The sequence below is a fragment of the Apteryx rowi genome, unplaced genomic scaffold, assembly GCF_003343035.1.
Source record: "Apteryx rowi isolate R43461 unplaced genomic scaffold, aptRow1 scaffold_145, whole genome shotgun sequence".
Taxonomy (NCBI): Eukaryota; Metazoa; Chordata; class Aves; order Apterygiformes; family Apterygidae; genus Apteryx; species Apteryx rowi.
The window spans coordinates 416248-438884 of record NW_020447697.1 but is presented as its reverse complement, the minus strand read 5'-3'; the positions used below and the strand labels follow the sequence as shown (position 1 = coordinate 438884).

The 22637-nt window shown below is 46.1% G+C and overlaps 1 protein-coding gene across 1 annotated transcript in view; it reads right to left on the bottom strand.

Moving 5' to 3' along the window:
* The window catches only part of FMNL2 (formin like 2), an 84718-nt gene that overhangs the window by 32276 nt on the left and 29805 nt on the right, over nt 1-22637 (bottom strand). Inside the window, exons 9-11 of the mRNA XM_026058257.1 lie at nt 13539-13647; nt 12240-12316; nt 9802-9895 (exon numbers count right to left, since the gene is read on the bottom strand). Coding sequence (XP_025914042.1) covers nt 9802-9895; nt 12240-12316; nt 13539-13647 — 280 coding nt within the window. The remainder of the gene's footprint in view (nt 1-9801; nt 9896-12239; nt 12317-13538; nt 13648-22637) is intronic.

Here is a 22637-nt window from a genome sequence, read left to right as displayed (position 1 = left end):
AACAAACAATCCTGGCTAGCTGGAATAGAGCAGATGATAGCAATAGGAAAAGCAACAACGACCTGTGGCTCTCAGCGGCTGCTTGCAGATATTTCACACTATCATCAGATGAGCCAGTGCTGGGAACATGTGTGTTTCAAGAGACAGTGAGCTGACTTTCATAAAACGATATAATTTATCCTGGAAGATGAAAGAGAGTGAAACTATAGACAAAGCCTACGGCCTGAAGATTGGCCAAAATCCAAGTCAAATGCTGAAATCAAATCCCACTGCATAAAACCATATGTTGCCATTTTTATTTGAATACATTTCCAAGGTCTGTCATTTACACTGAAAGTACGGTTGCTACTAAGAAAGACTGATATTTCTTTTATTAGCATTATTCTGTGTATCAAGGAAGACTGAACGGGTTACCACAGCTATAAAAACCTCTGTCTCTACTCAGGTTGTGAAAAAAAAATTGAGGTTGCTTTAAGCTCATGTCAGTCCTGAAGAACAATGTGGCTTTATGGAAAACCACCCCGAAGGATCTTTTCTTTAGAAGGACTTTGGATGCTAACAAGGCAAGCCCTTCATAGATATATTACAAAGATACAATACAATCCTATAAGGAGGCAAAAAAGATCTGTTATGAAAAACTTGGCGACAATTATGTCCATATCCACCTAGCAATGCTTTCAGGTCACGTAGTTCACATCTGGACCACCCAAGAGCAAAGTTCAAACAAGACAGCCCTGGTGTTGTTCCTGTTCTTGGGACATGATTACAGTAAGAAGTTCCAGAAAGGCAACGTGAGCAGATGGCAAAGATAAGACAAAAGGGATATTTCAAAAAAAATGGAGACATTTTCACATGCAGTGTCAGACACAAAGTGAAAATCCAGGCTCACGGAAGTTTATCTTCCACCTACCTCAGCCAGTTATCTAACAAAATGGTGCAACACCTAATTCTGCTGGAGAATTGAGCTCATAACTCAACCTTGCCACAAGAAAACATAGTGATGTGACACATATGGAGATGGACCTTCACTAGAAGGTGGGCCGTATTTCAGGCTTTGGAGTTACGGCTTGTTGGCCAAGGGTACAAAACGCACTCTGCGAGAGACAGCTGCCAGACCACTATCTCCTCCGCATCTGCAGTACTGACGCTAGTACGACTGAAAAGCGTGCCCTGTGTGGACGCAGAAATTGCCTACTGCAACCACGTCTACGCGTTTCTTTCTTTGAGCAAAGGAGGAGAGAGAGGATGACGGCTTTGAGCTAGCAACGTACATTCAAAGAAAAGGCATTAATAGACATAAGCTCGCCAACCTACAAAATGCATCTTGTGCCAGGAAGCAGCTAAAGCCTGATGGTCTCAAAGTCCATACAGAAAATGCCTGAAATCGTTTTGGCTACATTTACACTTGAGGTATGTATTGACTGATATGGCATAGGCAGCTAGCAGTGAGCTCAAGTCAGGAAAAATAATCATTTTAAGGACTAAATTTAAAATATGTAAAACTTAGCAGAGGCTTCGCAATACAGGAAATTTTCTGTCAGTGCAAATGTTAAAATGATCATCTAACCACGTGTTGCCCAAAGGTTATTTTTAGCTGTTTCCTCCTCCTTCAATAACCTTTTCAGTTCTGTAACAGCGACTATTTCATGCGAGCAGCAGTTGTGCAACTTCACAGCATTTCTGCACCGTATACACGAATATAGCCCATAATGGGCACGGTGTTATAAACAGCCTGATGCATATAGGCGACCTCGAACTGCCGGGACCCTTTGTAACCCTCTCCTGCCGCCCGCGCTCCTTTGTCCCGGCTGCACAAAGCTTCCTTTTGCCTTCCCTCACAACGGCCCGCTGTGACCAGCGGATCCCACCGCGGGCAAGCCGCGCCGCAAAGGACCGCTTTGTTTGGGCTGATCACGCTGACATTCTCGCAGTTTGCTAAAGAACAAAAAATCAGTTTTCTCAAAAGTTACTGGTTAAGCAAACAGTTATTTAATGCTTGCTAGGTTAAAATACCTTTTACTTCTCCACCAGCTGGGTTAAGGCACTCTCAAATTACTGCGCTAGTAGAAAAGACAGCAAATCTATTTACATTTTCTAACACTTGCAAACAGTTTTTTCCAGTACTGAGTTATTATAACAGCCTGTAAGAATAATTGAGGACTGCTGTTTTCAGTGCTGTCATTCATTACTGAAACAGCGAAATCTGACTCTGAATTAAGCACTGTGAAAGTTTCGGGCTGAACAATATTGTCTCACTTCAGTGCAGCAAAGGCTGAGGGAGGCCAACCCCGAGGGCTCGTTTGCCATCGCCGGCTTTTTCCGCTCGCTGCCCGACACTTCGGAGGCAGCCTGGCACTGCACGTGCGACGGCACTGCCGTCCTGCTCGCCCGTCGGATGTTTCCGCGGCGGTAGCAAACCCGTAGGCGATCGGGGCGCCGCTGCGAGGCGAGACGAGACGAGGAGCTCCGGGGCTCCGGCCGGCGGGAGCCCGGGAAGGCAGGGAGCAGCCGCCCCTGGGGTCCAGGGTAGTTTTTGGTATTCCTTCGAGTCTCTTCTTGTCTTGGAGCAAAATGATGTGGCCTCTTGAAAGACATGATTCATCTCAGGAAAAGCACCTCATTTCTATTTTTATTTTTAAGCACTAAATTTAATTCCCGGAGAAACACACCAGCGTACACTAAGCTTGCTGAGTTCAATTACTTTGGTGCGTGCTTATATAATAAGCAACCTAACTGCTCCGCTGGCGTAGAGCCAACGTCAGGAAGAAGTGTTTCCTGCAGAAAGCGAGGATTATTTCTGACTGGCTTTTTGGCTCGCGACAGATCTCAGGCAATCTTTTCGCCTCTTCAGTATGGATCTATGTTAATTCTCCTATTATGCACATTAAAACAAATTTTGAGGCTGGTAGGGTCTTCAGGTCCTTCCTCAGAGATGTTTAGTTGTTATTAAATTCTCCTAGATTTTAAACAGAGATTAACTAAAAGCTGAATAAGGATTTCAGATTTTGCCTATAAAGATGTTGGTTGAGTGCTTTGAAACACACTCAAAAACTGTCATTTTCAGGTCTTCACAAAAGCTGAGGAAACAATTGTTTGAAAAAAAAACCCAAATTCCTTTTAACGGTTTCCATCGTGGCTGGTGACCCCCTGTGGCAGGGCAGCTGCTGCCGGACACGAGCCCGGAGGCAGTCCGCTCCTCCCAGCGGAGCTGCTGCCGGCAGAGCATTCGGCGTTACCGGGTTCCCGTCCACACGCACCAGGAGCAGGGTCCCGGGAGTAGCTGCCCGCAGTTAAAAGATATATTGGTCTTACGTAGAGCATTGCACATCAGCTGGGAGAGGGAAAATTCCTTCACGAGCTGTGCATCCAAGGGGAACGTTAAGCAGCACAGGTTTTTGGCACTTGTATCAGAAAAGAAAAATGCACCGCGAGTTTAAAAACCACTTTTCCGCCTGATGGATGCTTTGAAAGGTATGAGCCAGAGCCCGATACGCTGTGATCGCACAGGCAGATGCCAAGTCACCCGGCCCAAGCGTCGGAGCGGGAAGCCGAGCCAAACCTTCGACGTGGGACACGCTTTCCTTGAAACAGCGACTTCCCGGCACTCAGGCGACTCCACGTCTCCCGCAGGAGACAAGAACGCTCACGCTATGGCCAACGACCGGCGCTTTTGGCATCACCTGACCAAAGGAGTCACTTCACGTACCTCACCATTGGAGTTCAGTGAAGTGAAATCTCCCCTTGCATGTTTTGTGATATTTAAAATACGTTTTTTTACGGATTCAAAATGCCAAGCACGTGAAATGCCAGATTTTCCTGTCCAGTCTGTTTTCTGCGTCCCAGATGAAGACCCAGTACGATGCAGTTGGCTCAAATCACAGCCGTCCTGCCAGTGCGGGAAGCGTTGGTGTTTTCAACCTGCTGAAGATGCCTTTCCCTCACTGAAGCAATCTGAGATGAGAATAGCTGGCTTAGTTACTTACTCATAAGTCTTTCTCAGCACCTTCTTCAACTCCTAACCAGTATCAACTGCAGCAAGTACCTCCTATGCAGTCCCCTCTCTACCTACAAGGATATCAGAAGTATCTGGTCACTGGTACCAACGACTGAAAGAGCTTCTCATGACGCAGAATCTCTTCAACCTGAAAACATCCTTCCTTGGCAAAGCAGCAATGAAGAAAGGAGTTTTCATAATGGTAAAAATGTTGGTAAAATCACACAAAGCAGGGAGAGCATTAGAACTATTCTGCACATTCTGTGTCTTGCCTGAGTGATGGATGGTGAAACCCTGGTTCGCAGCAGCCCAGTTGCCAAGTCACGTGTTTGGGAAGTAAATGAGAGCGTGCAAGAAGCTGTGTATTTGCACTGCCTCGGCTACCACCATTTCTCAGGGCCACCGAGAGATTCGCCAAGACAACGAAGCTCCCAAGTTGCCGTGCAACATAGCCCTTGTGAATTCAAACCAGCAGTAAAAGGAGTATGTAATGAAATAACAGTAAAACGAAGTTTTTATTGTTGGCACTAAAAGACAGCAGCTTAATTCTCTGTACATATGCACATGCACTCACACTATTAAAATTAATTGACTGCTCTGAATAAGCATTAGGAAAACATATTTTGTTTTCCAACAGTGCACTCAGCCTGTTCCAATGCTCTTAACATCTGAGCTGTGACCCCCAAAGTTCCTGCAAAGTTGTCTCGAGGCTAATTCTGCTCTCGTTTCTTCCTCTGGTATTCTGCGAAAGAGCACTTGCTCGTATTGTAGCACAAATCCCAGAGAAACTCGGAGAAACCTTGTAGCCGGTTCTCACAAATCCATGGAAACAAGCACAAAGGCCTCAGGAACACTGCTAAGGAAGCCTTGTTGCAAGTGGATAAAGGTAGGGGTCAGGGCAGCCCGGAATAGCTAATCTAGCCAAAACTGCAATATTCCATTCAAACAGCATTTGCCTTCAGTACGACATGCTGGCAATAAGAGATGGCTGCAAACAAAACAGGCAACAGGCCAGAAACTACCCAAAAGAGAAGCAAATAGCTAGCAAAACAGCCCTGGCGGTTCACGCGGGTTACGTGTGGCACGGCAACTCTAACCTATTGCACGTAAATGCAGGAGAAGCCGGTCTAGCCCCGTGCCGGAGCACGAGGGTGGCCCGGCGTGGACCCGCAGCTGCCGGCCGCGTGCACAGGGCAGCAGGCTCTGCTTGCGAGCACCATGGCTGAGCAGGGCCACCACAGGGCCCCGGCACTTCGTCTCCTCCACGATGCTTTAGAAGCTCTTCACGGCTCAATGACACTTGGAGAATGGCTGGAACCACGCCAAAACGTCTCTGGACCTCCTGACCAAGTTCCTCCTACCCAAGAGCCTGCAAACACAAAGTCTGCAGCGCAGTGAAGGCTCTTCTTGACACAGAGGCTCAGCAGCCTCAGGACTTCAACAGTGATGAAAGTTAGGAAAAAAACTTTTTTGAAAAGGGAAACACGGGACGGTGTACAAACCCACCTTGCCCAGGAGCAAGCAGGAACGGGCTCTTCACAGTTTCATTTGCACTTTCTTCCCTGTTTAGCCCAGACCTAGAGCTCCTGGAAATGGATGAGTGAATTCAGGCTGGTAATAGGGAAAGATTTGTGGACTTCTGCACCAGCCTGGAAGGACCAAGCAAACCCCACAGCCTGTGTGAGCTGAGCATTTAAGGAAACTGCCATCTCAGAGAGCTGGAAGTTGCCACTCTCAGCACCAAATCATTTCCAAAACGTAGACGTCCAGTAGAAAGCAGACACGTGCACTGCAGAAGACTAACCTTGACCTGGTTATACTCGGCATGCAAGTTCCTGCCAAAATTACAGAGAACACAACTGTACAACGCAGAGATAGATGAGAAATTAATTCTGCCACCTCCCGGAAAACTACTAATCCATTCCCTGCACTACAGAGGAGGATTTCACTATAACCGCTTCCTGCCTTTTGGCAAAATTAAGAGAAGGTATTCAACGGGCCTGTCACTCACCTGATGAAAACGGAGGCTCGCATTTGCTAAGATCAGTCCTAACTGTGTGAAGCACGGTTTCCTGAACGCTAATAAACCTGCACAAAATGAACCTGCCCTTCCTTCCTTCTGTCCCAAACTACCCTTCCCTCTTTTGGCTTTCATTTCCCTTTGGGTAAAAAAGATGAATGTTTCTGGACTTTTTTTCCTGCTGAGTTCTGCTGTATTTGATTCTCCCTCAAGCTACTAGCTTCTTGCGCCGTCTTGGTGGCTTCGAAAGACCCATGTGTCCGTTGACAGAAGTGGCCTATTCGACATTCACTTCATTATCTACTGAAAACGGAGCCCCGGGCTGCGTGTGCACCGCATGGTGCTGAGGCCCCGCCGCAGGGAAGCGGCCTGTGCACGAGAACCGGCGATTTCAGATGAAATAAGGGGACAAGAATAAATTCCGACAGACAGCTTAAGAAAAAAAACATCCTCCATTTGAACATCCTGACCCCAGCCAGAAAAAAACTGGCCTGTAAAATCATTTCCAAATGAAAAGTCATTTTCGATAAGAATTCTCGAGAAGATTCAGATCAACTGCAATTTTCCAGCACAGCCAAATCCTGAGAACTAAATTCTGTTCTCATTTGCATCACGGTAAAGCTCAAAGCCTCATGAAATATTTGATGTTCATCCTGATGTAAATGAGAGCAGAATTTGGTCTGAAATATCCTGTTTTCCCTACTGACTTTATTACAGTGTGAGTGTTAGGCTGAAGTTCAGGTTTCTTTTGAAGTTATTTCCTGGCGAGGAGCTAGAGCGGCAGAGATCTGGTTTGACAAGTCTAATCTGTCCTAAATATGCAGGCTGTGTCTGACGAGAGCTGCAAGGAAACCGCGGCATCCCTGCCCCACCGAGTTACGGGAGCCCCACCAACATTACGGAGCTTACACTAGTTTCCTTTGGAAATACACTGCTACACGTCTAGCACCGAGTGCTTCACATGTCAGCAGCTCCAAGATTTTTCATATACCAGGTGAAAGGATTATAAAAACTAGAAACTATTACTGAAAATGAATACTTGCCCAGGAGGAGAGTGGAAAACAACAGCACAGAGGCAAGAAATAAGCAGCATAATTGGATAAATAGAAGAACAGCTAAAAACAGAATTTAGAAAAGTAAAATATCCTCCTTGCACACCCATTTCACCTGCTGCATCCAGACAGTTGTACTGCAGCGGAAGACTGGATCAGATGGAAACAGGAATAGAATAAATAAATAATGGAGGACAAACTGATTGGACTACGTACATGTTTTAAATGTCAGCAAGAGAAAAAAGAGACGACAGAGCACCTGAAAGGAAATGAAGGAGTAAAAACTTTACTAAGGATGTTAGGAAGATAAAACAGCAAATGGGACTTTACACTTCCCTGAGACGTTCAAAAAGCTCTATTTAACAGGCCTTACAGACTGTTATGAGCGGGATTTCTATTGTAGTCGTTTGCCAAACTTATCTCTAATCCTTAATAGTGTCCTCCCTAATGAGTCATATTTCCTCTATTATAATGCAGTAATAAGCAACGGAGAATTTAAAACTGGAATAACACTATTGTACTTAGCATGAATACAGTGCTTTTCCTATTTAAAGAACTTCTCAAATATTACCGCTTGTACAACCCAAAGCCAACCCTTTTGCATACACTTCTGTTCTTCCTTCATTTGACAAAGGTGCAAATAAAGACAAAGATACTGGGTAACTTGCCCAAGGCTACTAAGGAATAAATGAAGGAACTAAACTAAAATTTCACATCCCAACTCTGTGCCTGTACCACAGGACTGCAGGTCTTTTCCCATCTGAACACGGGTCTTTTTTCCCTACTCTAACCATCCACCTGGTTGGCGTGGGTCAGGAGCAAAGCCTTCTCCAGGGTCACACCGTGGTTTTGGCTAACCGCTCGCTGAAGAGCCGGGGGGAGCCGCAGCAGCAGCCCTGCGACTCGCACTGCCTGCGCTCTCGGGTAGCTCCGCGCACACAGCAAAGCTCACGCTCAGCGCAGGTCTGGTCTTGCAAAACTCGAGGTTGCTAAAACAGGACCACACTGGAGATGAAGCCTTTAGCTCTGGCCCTAGGTCACGGTAATCACCTCGGAAATATAGTTATGGTGAAGCTCTGCTACATGCAAATATTTACAGCGGATGTAAATCAGAGAGATTTATATCCCTTTACCAGAGATAATTCCCAAAACACAAAAAGTAAAGAAGTTAACAACCTGGCTTGCCGACCATCTGGATTAACTCGCTTCTATCAATGGTGGCATTAAGGAAAAACATGCTACATGTTTACACCGTCCAGCTGGGACTCATCAAGTTTAACAGTTTTAGACCTGGCAAGACTAGACGTTCTTCTTTGATAATAAAGCCACACATCTATGCAATGCTCAAAATAAACCAGAACAGCAGCTTTCTAGGACTTCATTCCCACACTAGTATTTCTAAACATTCACATGATGTTCTTCTACCCTGTTAACCACTGTACGCAAACATGTGATACACCTGACGTATGACATACAATTTTGACCCGCTCGAGCCAAGAGGAATACTTGTATTAACTTCAGCCTAGTCAGTGTTTCATCACAGAGACCTGATTTCATAATTTGTTCACAAATGTAATTCCATATGATAGTACAAAAAGGAGTTTTGCACTTCAAGAGCTTGTGCTCTGAAATATGGGAGATCCAATACAGAATTTCTATTTCTTTCAGCTGGGAATATAAAAAAGCATTCAGAGATATAGGAACCAGAGGAAAGCCCTCAAAATCTCCATTCATTTTCCACTTAAGAGAGACCGCATGACGGACCAAGAGGTGAAAGGGGACGAGGTACAGCCTGGATTCACCTTGGGGGGACCTGGCCCTTTCCACAGAGGTGCACAGAGCGATGCGTAAGAACCACTCAAGTTCCAGAAATCGTCCTAGACACGGAAGTTTTATACCAGGTATACTTACCGTAATTTTTAAGGAAGCAGTTTTGTTGTGATATTTAAGCCCATTATACACAGTCTTTTCTATGTTTCTAAAAATGAATTAAACATAAAGCTCTGGCCAGCTTGCTCCATATCACATTTGCTAGTCAATAACAAGTTAGTTAAGCAACCTAAAAACCCTAAAAACAGCGTGTATTTTAAAAAACATTAAAATGGGCCGAATGGGAAGCCACAGGTGGACTCAAAGCAGACACAGGCTGAACGCGATGCCCAGGCGGCCGAGCAGCTCCTGCCGCACATCCTCACCCCGAGCGCGCGCCACCCTGGTCTCGCAAGCGGAGCGACCTGTGGCACCTCCGCCACGGCCCCCGGCCATGCTCCCACGTGTGCCCAGGCCTTGGACACCCTCTGCTATGAGCTGCTGAATTTTCGGCCTGTGCTTTACGGTCACCCCTCCTGCAATCTGGAATCCCACCACCAGCTCAGTTCATAAAACGAGGCTGAGTTGATGGACAGCAAAACACTGCCACAGTTGGTTATTTTAAGAGAAGGATCTGACCCCAGAGTCCAAACCTGCTTCTCTCCTGTTACCCTGGAGACTAATTATTGCATGAACCACCGCATTTACAGGAGCAGACACCTTCTCAAAGACTCATCCACCTAAAAGGTACCATTTAATCAGATCCTGAAATGACTGTCCGCTTCCTCGCAGCTCAAAGTAGTCTATGGAAAACCTGCAGGTCTCCTCACTTCGCGAAATTTAGCTGAATCAGAAAGCTGTAGCCAACGACACGTAAGAGAACAACAGATAGGCACATCAAATTCTAATAAAGCACAATAACGTACCTCCTTGAAGTTATCGAATGCAGATAAAATTATTTCGTGCCCTCCTCTGACCAGACAAACGGCTGCCAGCAGTTCCAGGACGAGGGCTTTCGTTCTGCGGAAGAAGAAAACACGACCATCAGTGACAACCACGCGGTGAACCAGCTGCTACCTGTTTGCAAAATGGATGTGAGACACTGCAAGAAGTCCTTTACATTCAGTGTCTTTTTAATCTCTAGAAACTAGTAAAGCTTGACCCTCTAGGATGCATAATGCTGAGCACCTTCTGATCCAGGGTATTTTGACTCTCCCAGGATCATGCTCTTGTCCGGGCAACTTTTCACCATTTTAATGCTTATCAAACCATGCAAAAATTTAAATTACAAATTGTATTTATGGAAATTCAAGCAAACTGATGTCAGTTACGTAACTCTGGTAATGGCAGGCCATGTCAGCTTTCTACAGTTTGTACTCCAAGAGGATTATCTTATGCAAACTGTAAAAAGAGGCAGTATTACAAAACCCAGGATCACCACACATCAACCGTTAGTCAGCTGTTTTCACCACAAGCAGCCCATTTCCTCTGAGTCCAGTTTTTAATGAAAGTGCTTTTAATTCAAATCTGTATTTTTCCTGATACAAATCTGAATTATTTTCTATGATAATTTATATTATTCATAGCCACAAAAAAATAAGAAGTGGTTCTCTGAACCGACTATAGGATGCTTTAGCACATCCTTCCCCTCTTGAGCAAGAAATCTGGGCAAACTGATTGACGGCAGTGCTAGCACAGGCATATTAATGAGGGAGAAGACGACAGATTACTGAAAGAAAAAATAAGCAACAGATTCAGTGTAACTCTAAGTAATCCCCAATCTTTCCTTTCAGGGTTCACACATGGCAAAAGCACCAACAGGACTACACGGCCTGATGAACTATTAGCAGATATTAAGATCATGCAAACACATATGAAATTAGTCCCATGCTTAAGGCTTTACTCAAACCAGATGTTACAGAAAAAGAGATACCTTTTGGCTTTCAGAGTACCAACGTTACCTTTGGAAACCAAATAAAATGTTCACTTTCCCAGGAAATTTTATATGGATCACATTCAGTTCTTACTCGCCATTTTTTTTCCTGCCATAAGAAGAAAATCCAAGCTCTTTCAGACAAGCTCAAGGAGTTTTTGCTACGGACTGTCCGTCATATCCTCTCCAAGGGACAACCGCGGTCAGGAGGAGGAGAGGACCGGCACTGCCAGGTCGGTGCCACCACTTGGGCACAAACAGAACGGACGGAGATCATGACTGTGCCCTAACGTCCTCCTCCACCCGGCCTGCGCACGCCTGCAGTGCCGAGCTGCCCCGTGCGCGGAGCTTTGGGCTTTGATCAGCTCTGCGGCACGTCCCAGAGCTGCTGCTTCCCTGCCTGCAGATCTCGGCCAACCCTAAGCACTCAAAACACAGGTTTCCTCAAAAATCACGATGGGACTAAAACAAAAAAAAGAGGTTTTGAACAGCAGTAACATTAATTTTTGCCTTTAGATCATTTTAGCCACTTTTCAAAGCATTTTCTATAGCCAGAAATCTAAAAAAAAAAAAAAATCTATTTAAATAATGAAAGCTTAGTCTCTCTCTTAATCACCTGATTCGCAGGCATGGGACACCAAACGTGACAAACACAATAACGTTCCCATGTCCTTCCCATTTACACTGTGCCCAGGCTTGCTGTTTTAACCCTAAATAAACGAAGGGAAGGAAGCACCTACTTCCACCGGGACAAGATTTCCAAGGGTGCACTGTACGGCAAGCCAGCAACGCACACGCAGGCTGCAGCGCTGCCGCTCTCTTGCTTTCTCTCATCCCCCAGTTTTACCTTGCCTTGCAAATACCTGCTTCTCAGGTTTGGTTTCATCAGACATGCAAGAAATCTCTCGCTGAAAGCGGCTGCCGGGACAAGAAGCGCGTGGGGGGAGAGGGGCGGCCGCAGCCTCACAGAGTGGTGCTGCTCTGCAATCACGAGACCGTGGCTGCGGTCGAGCAGCAGCCCCACGCGGAGCCAGGTGCTCTGCAAACACCGAGCAAGATCTAAATCCTCTCCCAAAGGATTTACAACCTGAGGACCCCTCAGAGAAAATCTCGTAAAAAAGGCTTTCCTGCTCCTTGGGAAAAATCACATGCTAAACTGCTGGTTATCAGTGGGGCATCTTCTTTGCAATGGCAATAGAGTTGGAATGCTTCAGTGGCAAACTTTTATTTAAAGAGTCAGTAGCTTCTGAAACCAAGGGAACTAGACTGCAATTGCTTATCTGTTGGCACCATAATACAGATATAATCTGATTCAAAAAAGAGGCCAAATTTTTGCTACAGGCTTGTGCATAAGCATACTTTTGAAAATCAGTGTCAGTATATTCTTTACTTACTTACTTCTTAAATTCTCCAAAAGCAAGTATATCCTACCTGGGATTCTTGTTGTTCAAACTTAGTGCAATTTCGTTAACGGCATGCGGATGCGACATGACCATATTGAATCCATACTGAAAAGAGAAGGGGAAAATATTGTTTCAGCTTTGAAACTGAAAATATTATTTTTAAATCCAACAAATTACGTATCTCTGACCAGATCTGGCAGTCTTTCACAACGCTGTAAGCCAAACAAAACGTTGTCAAGTTTACAAAGTCAGTCAGCACATTTCCATTTAATCTCATGCATACCAACCACCCTGCCACTCCGAGGGCGCAAAGTGCTCGGCTTGGCCTTATGTCAGTCCTAGGACCCCCCCGAGGAGCCCTAGAAGCTGCTCCTGCACCGTGGCCGACCTCTCTGCCTGTCCTCCCCCCCGTTTTAGTTCTGACAATCAAGTGTGCCATTTGCTCTCTAAAGAGGAATTCGCAATTCAGCTGCCAAAATCACTTATTTGCTAATGTGCACGCTGCCACAGAATGACTGCTGCATGCAGTAATTGCAAAAATACTCTGGGTTTGTTCTCCAAATACGAAAAAAGAACTGCTTTGGAAAATCCCGCATTGGTTATTACCATGAGATCATTGTTTGCATCCTTCCCATTAAAGATAAGAAGTCCAGTAAATCCCAAAGAGCTGGTATCACCAAGAGCAGGGTTCACATACGCGGGAGTGCTGGGAATACCTCACAGACTACACAACTCTTAATAAAGCTGTTCACGAGAGACTTGCTTTGAAGCACCTAACTGTTAGCAGCTACCGTTTTAGAGAAAAATCCAAAGTATCTGAAGCTACCTGGGCATGCTGTATAATCATGGCATCCCACTGAAGATGAACGAAACTCATTAAAATAAGATTAATTTTGGTTTCATTTATTCTTTGACTTGCAGTTATTATAACTGCCTTGCAATAAACATGTAACACAGCAAAACCTTGTATTTTCCATCCAATATCCTCATTATATTTCCTACGTTAGTGCTAAATTCTGAGCCAAACTACAATTTCAGTTGTGTAGGTGCATTTGCAATGAGTGAGGGCAAACTGAGCACATCGCTGCAAACAGAACCTGGCCCAACATGCACGTGCTGTTATGACTCTGTGGGTCTTTCCATGTGTACACGGTCAGTCATATCCTCTATCGGTAAAGGCTGTGTTACACACCTTCCCAGCTATGCTGTCTAAGAACGAGCAAGAATTTAAACCTTCACATCAGCTTTACAATTCACAGCTAAGCTTTCCCTCCCGCTGCAAGCGATGAAAGAGTTACGTGGCCCCAAAGAACTCAAAGGGAAATACCTGGTAATTCATTATGGCACGTAAACACATGATGCAGACGTGAACATCATCTTTTTTACTCACTAATCTGGAATTTTTTAGCGTCCTTCGGCTTGGCAAGGTATTATACCTGCAAACAAAAACAGTTTTCATCAATCACAGGACTATTTTTAGGTGGCAAGAATAAAGGAATGGAAATATTTCTCCGCCCAGTGCAAACACACAGATCTTGCCACTCTGCAGAGGGTACGACCACCTGACAACACGCGTGCAAACGGAGCGGAACAGAAGCGATCCGGGGATTACATCCGTGGCGCGGGAGCCCAGGGGATGCAGCGCTCGGAGGCGCCGAGAGGGGACGCAAGGACCGAGCCCCGCGGCCCTGGGAACCGCTGCCCTGTGCCCGGTGCTCGCCTGGCGGCTCCGGGCCCTTGTCCGCCGCTCCGGCACCCCTCCGGACCCCAGCCCACCATTGCCCCCTGCCACCGCAGAGCTCCGTTCGGCAGCGCGGCGCAGCAGAAGCTCTCCCTGCTTTTTCCAGACAAACTGCGCTGGTTCGCGCTGTTCTGTACGAGGAGCTGCGCGGACTTGCAGCGAAACGAACGCAGGCGAACGCCGGCAGGCGTACCCGCTTCTGCCGCGGGGCCTCCATAACCGCTAAAGCGTGAGGCCTCTTCTCTTTTCCACAGCCGAGCTTTCCGAAAGCCCTCCAAATTATTTTAGGAAAATGCAGCCTTTAGGAGCTTTCCCCAGAACAGAGCATTAATTAGTTTAATCAGGCGAGCGAGCAGCGGGACAAGCGCCCGGCGGCACGCAGCTCCCTCCTCCGCGCAGCCGCCGGGACGGCAGAACCCCGCGCTCAGGACATTTGCTCTCCTCACACTATTGCGCTCTGGCCTCAAAATGGAGGAGGAAAAGATAAAAACCTACTGATAGAAGGAAAGGCAGAAAACCAGCCTGGTGCCTGCGCGGTTACGAGACTCTGAACGTCACAATCTGCCATTTGTTACCCAAAGAGCAGCTCCACGCAGGGAGGAAAGAGAAACTCGTAGATGAAACTTGACCCATACAGTAAATACAGTCACCAGTAAAAATGTGTCGTCTTCAGACGCCTGCAGGCAGCGTCACACCTCCCAACGCCACTTGTGCAACCTGGACAACATATAAGGGCAGGCTCTTTTTTTTGTTTAATATGTGAAAACAACTGCAGTGGAAGAAGGTTCCGGATTATGGGACCCTGAGCTATAATTGCCATACGTAGCCACAACTAAAATCAATCAATATTGGCACCCAGTGATGAGTAGCTAGATGAGTAAATCCACAGACTGCTGGAAGCAGGCACGTGTGCCAAGAGAAATATCTCTGCATATCTGCCTTGCTCTTACATTCTTCTTTAAGCATCTGTTAAGAGCCAAAGTCAGAGGGGATATTAGATAAGGCTTTGGTTTTATCAAGAATGGTCTGTCTTACATCCATATTATTTTTAAATAATACTTATTAAATAGCACAAAGAATAACCATATGGCCAATCCAATCAAAGTTACATATCACAGTCTATTTTACCACCAAATGGAGCACATCCTTCCTAGTTTAAGCTAAACTGCTCTACTTTGTGTCACAATGAACTAGGAACAGTTTCTTTAACTAATTCGGTAGCTTGCAAATGTCTGACTGTACTCAAAGGCAGTATTTTTCTTTCAGAAGTATTATGTGCGGGGATCTGCTATAGGCAAGTGCTACAGCTCAGTGTACTTGTTACTAAACAACATACAAAGATTCCACTTGGTCTGCTGGACCCAAACACAAAAGGCTACACGGTGGCCGCACGTCACGCTGTTTTCCTCCAGCCTTTTTTTCCTGTGCACATTCTGAGTGCATTTGTTTTGAAAAAAAGCGTAGCTTTTAAAATCGTAGTGATTAGCATTAATTATTAATAATAATAATAAAAAAGATTGATAATAAACACACGAATGAGTAATACAGACTTGTTTTACCCTGACTCACTAGCTCCCTCTGAACAGAGGGAACGTACCCGTGAGCATTCCCTGTTTCCAGGTACAGAAGTGATGAACTGCCTGGGCACCAGGCCGTGCAGGGCCCCTCTTTCTTTCCAACATCTCCTTTCAGGAGGTGTGCGGCATGGCTGGTACTTAATCTAAGAGATGATATCCATTTACAGAGAGCTCTCGGTGGGAATCTGGCCAGGCGAGAACCACCTGCGGTGCGTCAGGACAGTCCCGGCCGGCATGCCAGCACTCCTACCCGTATTCGGTACAGACGGCATTACCGGCACGGACAAGTCCTTCAGCCCGTGGTTATTTGTCCTGGAAATCTCGCCTGCTGCGGTGGCTGGGGATGGTGCGTGTCGGCGGGAGCGCACCCATCCTGCCCGAATGCGAGGCCACGGGCAACGCGCCGGCCCCCAGGTCCTGCCCTCAAGGCTTCCCGAAGAACAACGCACCTTCCCAGGACTCACGGGGGAAACCTAGAGTGTTTCAGAGGGAAGAATCCATGGGATGTTCCCTCCGACGCACGCAGATAAGTGCAGAAATAATTAAGATATTATAATTAGGCCTTTACTCGGAGGAAGGCTGTGCGTGGGATAGGCCAACCCAAGCACCCAGGTTCAGCTGACACTCTCCTGACTTAAAACATTAGGTGTAAATAAACAGCTTTTTCTATGTTAGGCCATAAATTTATACTGAATAGGATTAGAAGTAGTAGATCGTGTCCTGCGACAAAAGAAAAGCAATATGACTTTTAACTCGGAGCCCTACACTGAGTCTGACCTGGGAAGGGACAAGGCACTGCCAGCATTCACTAGAGAACATGTAACTGCCCTGCACTAGTGCAGTCACAGCTGCACTTTCCTAAATACGAAAGACATCAGAATAAAAAGACTTAAAAGTTGTTTCTGGTCATACAGAGATCTTTCCTACAATGACTCATCTCAGTTTCAGACTACTAAAGACTGAATACAATATTTTCCTTCAAATTTTAACAAGCAGAGTAACTAGAATCTATGTCATGCCACGGATGGAAGAAAAAGCTTCTTTGGTATCTGATATATCAGCTCTTTAAATTTCAGAATGCCTTTAAACATCTGTAGATTTTTGTCAGGTGTAACAAATGGGAGCAAGACTCCTAAAACTAATAAAAGATGAACACAAAGGCAAACAGTGGCATTTCCCTCTGCTTGGGGAGCAAGGGGAATGAGAATCTGGGAGCAAGGATATTTTGCAATTCAGCAGGACTCTGGAGTATGCTAGGCCCTCTCTTCCTGGAAATTATGTCAGCCTGGCATCCATCCACAGACTACCTGGAAAGCAGTCTCCCTGGGCTGAGAAATGTTCCCATCTCCACCTCTAATTACTGGTACGGCTTTCCAGACACCTAATCAAATCCCAGCATTGGAAAACAACGTGGGGACCAAAACGTGCTTGACACACAGACATATGTTTGGTATTCACCTCTTCTGAAGATGTGGAAAAGCTCCATAGAAACTGAAGAGCAGCCGCAGACATCACGTATGACACTACCTGTCCTGCAGACTGCAAAAGCGCTGTTTAAAAGAAGGGAGGTGTTCGCTTTGAGCATTCCCGTACTTAGAAGCAGGCAAACAGGCAATGGAAAGTCAGAGTTACCTCTCGTACCCGCTTGCCAAAGCCAAGCGTGATTCGCGCTCGTGGGGGCTCTGCGGCACGGCAGGCACGCAGGTCTGCCCCAGACCCCGTTTGCACACCCGGAGTTTTCATCGATGTGAGTTTATGACGAGGCTGAGAAACCAGTGCAGAATATGCAACTGAGAGCTGCAGTGCAGAGAAAATATTGCCAGCACAGATGGGATTCTGCCCTAGATTTAGATAGGCTCCCTTCCACAGATGTGAATTTTTCCACGCAGACATGAATGCTGTGAATCGATGAGGGGTTTTTGTACTCTTTTACAATGATTCTGCAGACTGGAACTAAGATCAAGATGCTTCTTCTGTATTAGTGGTAATTGCAACAACTCCTGATGTTATTGATTTCCTTCCTAAAGGCAGGACAGACTGGCAGTAGCTCTAACACCTCCCTTTATAAGACATGAGCCAAACCAGGGTGGATGATCTTCCTTTGCTTTTATTTCATTTCTTGTTACTAAACATTAGACTGAGCTCAGCATCTGGATGAATTGTTGGTTTTGATTTCCTCTGTGCTGCAGGTCAAAGATTATGTCACTGAGAGTGTATTTATTCTAGTAATTAAAGTCAGATGGTTCCTCTTTTATTTCCTTTGCCCCTCCTTTAAAGAAGAACTATAAAACCTTAGTTTTGAAAAAAGAAGAAACAGAAAACCTGACCATGTGCAAGCTCCTGCAGCTTATAATATTTTCCTACTGTCAGAGGCTGGTGGTGGGTTAGGGGCTGTCACATGTGGTTAGCTACTTTGCAGCTCTGCGCTTGGGCCGATGTCGGCCGTGGGGATGTGTGCGTGAACCAGCCTTTCCAAAGCCGTTCCCCTGCACCCACACGGCAAAAACCAGCAACAGTTAAAAGCAAGGTTAAACCTGCGCTGAAATAAACAGTACAATTTAAGGTTGTTCTTCTCATCCTGATTTAACAGAAGTACACTTCTGTTTAAGAATAAGTAGTTCATAATTTTTATTCCATTTGTTAGCAATTTACTTAGTTGGGTGCTTGTAAAGGTGCTCTCTGGACCTCTCTGGAGATCAGATTGCTCTTTTATCTACCAACCTGGTACACAAAGGTGAAAAGAGACATTTTCCCACCTCAGCTGTCTGGCGAGCCTGAAGAAAGTAATTTTGAAAAACTACTTCTGTCTCCACATCCATGTCACTTTGTTAATATTATCAGCCAGGACTGCTGAAAACGCCCAGCATGTCCCAGACTTACGCAGCACTTTGTACACTGAGAGCTAGAAAACCTGAGAGGTGAGAGAGTCTCCTGGTGAGAGCAGCACCCTCAGCTGCTAAAGATCCACATATGGATAACTGAGACACCTACGCAACAAATTGGGATCCTTAGAGCAAATGCAAGCCCTTCCCACCAAGGTAAGCGAGCACAAACCTCAGCACAAACTCCTGCCAGCCCCACTGATGTTAACGGGAGGACTTACATGCTCACAAGGAGGACGTGTGCCCAAGTACGATGGCGAAGAGCTCTAATGCACCACATCAGTGCACAACCTAGTTCTAGCTGCTTTCTCCTATAGCTTTTCCATTGCTGTCTGCTAAAGGTTATCCTGCCTTCACTTGCCCACACTGACTCGCTCACAGTAAAACCATCTGCACCGAGAGCAGAGCACAGCCCAGCGTGGACTTCACCGTCTCTTCAGCAGTCTCCCAACCGGGGCAGGACTCCTAGTTTTGACCGGGACTTGGAGTTTTGGGGACTGAATTTATGCAACTTTATTGTTGCTGGTTTGGAGGTGGCAGTGTTTGTATAGGAACGTCCCTCTGACGGCAGAGAAGGACTTTCAGAGGGGAAGGTCTTGCATTTTCCTACAAACCAGACTTTGGATTTGTCCAATTTCCTCTTAGAGCTGGTTCCATGGCCGGGTTTGCCGGACCCGGGGGCGCTGAGCTGCCACCGCTCAGCAGGGGACGAGGCCTGGGGAAGGCAGGGCCGCGTGCCTTGCCCCGCGGTGGCCCCGCAAGCACTGAGACCATGGAGGTGTAACCGGTACTCAAGCCAGGGCACAGCCGTCTGCTGTGAGCGAGGCAGAACAGGTAGCTGTGGCCTTGGAAAATATCTCCTTTCTGTCACTTTAAACGAGGGTAAGAAAGAGGGGAGAGGAAGAGAAATTCCAGCTGTTTTTAAGCTGCAAACATAAAGAGAAGAAAAATGATGACTGTGAGCCTGTTGGTTTTGTCTTCATCTGAAAGAATCTGGGCAAATTACTAATCGATAAAGCTGCGGAGATGGCTTTGCGGCTTCGAAAAGGGAAAGAAGAAAGCAGAACAGCCTGTCTTGGCCTTCCCTCCCTCCTCCCAGGCTGCGCAGCCCGCGCGTGACTACGGATATAAATAAATACCCACGGCGGCAGCGCTCGGCACGGGCTGTTCGACCTGCCGCACCGCACACCTCAATCCCGCAAGGGAAACCCCCGAAGCCCCGGCGCGTTTGCTCCGTGTCCCTTCCCGGCATTTCCCTTCTCAGCACCGCCGCTCCTCCCGAGGTTCTAAAAAGAATCACGAACGGCCGCTCTGAAAATAAACCCCGTTAAATTAGCAAACGTCTGATGAAAAGCTATGATCCCAAAGCCAGCCGGTCCCTGAACAGTCAATGCTCTAACGGTGAAGGCCGAGCTAAATCATCGCAGCACGAAAAGCAGGGCAAATTTGAAATCCAGTTTTTGAATGCGTTCAAAGTCCGTTTATGGATTAAGATCCATTAGCCTGGATTGCTCTCTCATTATTGATTCTGCAGATTTTAAGAAAGAAATGAAGTTTATATGAGATCAATCCACACGAACACTGAAGTATTTGACTCAGAAGAAAGGGGATTTCTAATGGACTGGGACATCACAAAGCATGTACTAATATTTACCTGAAAAGGGAGTATGACTCTGAAGGGAAAGTAATGTTCTTTCCCCCCAAAAGCAGCAATAAAATCCCCAAAGACTTATCCCCACTCTCCCTTCCGCCCTCATTTTGGTGTTTGCCTCCCAGGTCCCAGCGCCTCCTCCACAAAAAAGAGCCTCGGTTGCCACGGAAACACCACTGCACCGGAACTGGCAAAGCTTCACGCTGCTAAAAAGAGCCACCGAAAGTCACTGCAGTCACGGTTGGAAAACGGATGGCCTTGGCCACCCAAACAAGCAGACGGACAGACTGACCACGCGGCAACGTCACCGCGGGGAAGACGGGGCCTGCCCGGGAGCAACGGGAACTGCTCAGGGCCCTCAAGCCGCATCTTCCGCCGGCATAACCCGGCTTGCGCTTCCTAACGTTGTTTTGTTCTTATTTGCTGTTCATTCTGAAATAACTGAAGAGGTACGCCACGCACCAGCCGGGCCTGCAGGAGCTCCTGACGACCCCGCAGGTTGTACCGTCATTGAACCCGGAGGCTGAGGAACCAGTACGGTGACACCCGCGTGCAGACACCAAAAATGAGAAAAACTGGTATTAGAGTTGTCAGGAAACGTTTTTCCGTCTAAAAGAAACGTTGCGATTTTAGTGTGTACGTGCGTTTCGCACAACAACGAAACCAAGAACTGCCAAAGATGCAGAGAGTGAGGAGAGAGGGGCGGCGGCAAGCAAACACCTGGAGACAGAGGTTACAGCCGCCCAGCTGTGGCAACGGCCACCGGTCCCTGCTCGGTCCCTCTGCCGTGCCCGCACCCAATCGGGCCACTGCATGTTTTGCTATACAGCTCTAGTGGATCTGGCTGGGTTTTTATAGACAAGCAGAGATTACAGACAATATTATAGGTAGAGCAATAACTTAGCACTTGCCCTTCAGTTAGAGAAATCTCCCCAGACCTTTCTGTTTTTTTACTAAAAAGGAATCTAGGCCAAACCTGTTCACACTTTTCATACTGTTATGGCATAGGAGGGGCCAGTCTAGCTCCTCAGCTTTAAATTACCCTGTTAAAATTGCCAGACTCTTCTCCTTGTTTCTTTCTCTCCATTTTAATGGTCTTTTTAGCATGGAAAGAAGAGGAACTTCCATAAAGAGGAACCTGTAACCCGGGTCTCGGTATGTCCCAGACACACTGTCTACCCTGCTATGGAGCTGGGCCCTTCCGACTGGGGCCAGAAATGCCATCCGACACACTTACTTGATGAGAGTTAAGCTTGTTTTCAGGAGAAGCTTCCATTTCAGTTCATCGGCATTTTCTGATTAAAAAAACCCACCTCTTAAAAACTTCTGATCTACTTTTACCTTTTTTTTTAATAGACATATTCCCCATCCACAGAAAAAATACACATATTTCAAAAGAGAAAACTTTTTGTTTTATGAGACACAAACCAAAGAGGTTTCAACAGTTAATTTCCCTAAAATGTTAATTCCATGTAAGGGTTGGACAGTTTCTGTCCAAACTCCCCCGATATAAAGACAGCTCTGTAGACATCAGGCAGGGTTTAGGAGGAAGAACTAGAAACACAAGCATTGTACTAGGTTATATTTCCACACTAATACTGGACACACACTAAATAAGTGTAACCAAACTCAGAGGTCTTCACTCGGATCAAACTCCCCATAAGTCTAAGAACAAACCCAGTCGCTTTCTGGACCAAAGCTATAGCAATATTTCTATTATAATAAAAAAGATGAGACAACACAGACAATGATTAATGCTCTGTTTCTTAGATATAAACCTAAAAACACTACTTACAATATAATAAAGAAAAATAATACCTTGTTTCAAAGCAAGATTCATTTTATTTTCTTTTAGAAAATCCCGCTCTATGGAAGCAAATTAAACTTTGAAGTTATAATATGATAACCACACATTTTAGAGGCTGGAAACTCCCACTGATATTCAGGTTGTTGCTTTACCGAGACGTATGATTATCAGATTACAACGCCTGAGGAGCTCCCATGGGGTGAGATGCGATGTTCCCATGCACTGCACAGCTCCTGCTGCGCACGACCTTATACCTGTGACTTACGAGATTTTCCGGCTTGAAGCCTCATCAGCAGAGCGCAAAGGGAAGCCGCTCCAGAGGCAGCTGGGTCAAAAGCAGCTCTGGTGGCATTTGAACCGAAGCTGTTCAGGCAGAGAAACCAATCTGATGGTACGTGAAAGGTGGATGAAAGTAGAGAGGGGAAGGATGCGAAAGAGAGAACAGGAGAAGAGTGTTTGAAAGAGGAGAGGAAAAGAAGGATGCACGGAAGGAGACACTGAAATGGGAATAACAAAAGATAAGGAAGAAAGGGGGATACACGAAAAAGGAGGAAGGATGGAAGGAAAGGAAGAGAAAAAATGTAAGAGACATGAAATGTATACCTGACTTATGTGTTCCTGGTATAAGTAATCACAAACTTGCCTCCCAAAGACAAAGAACAGGACCAGACATCCTCCCTCCTACGACCACAAGACTCTACCATGTCTCTGTCATAATAATTGAAGATCAAAGAAAACCAAAAGCCAAAGCCACCAAACCTTTGCAAT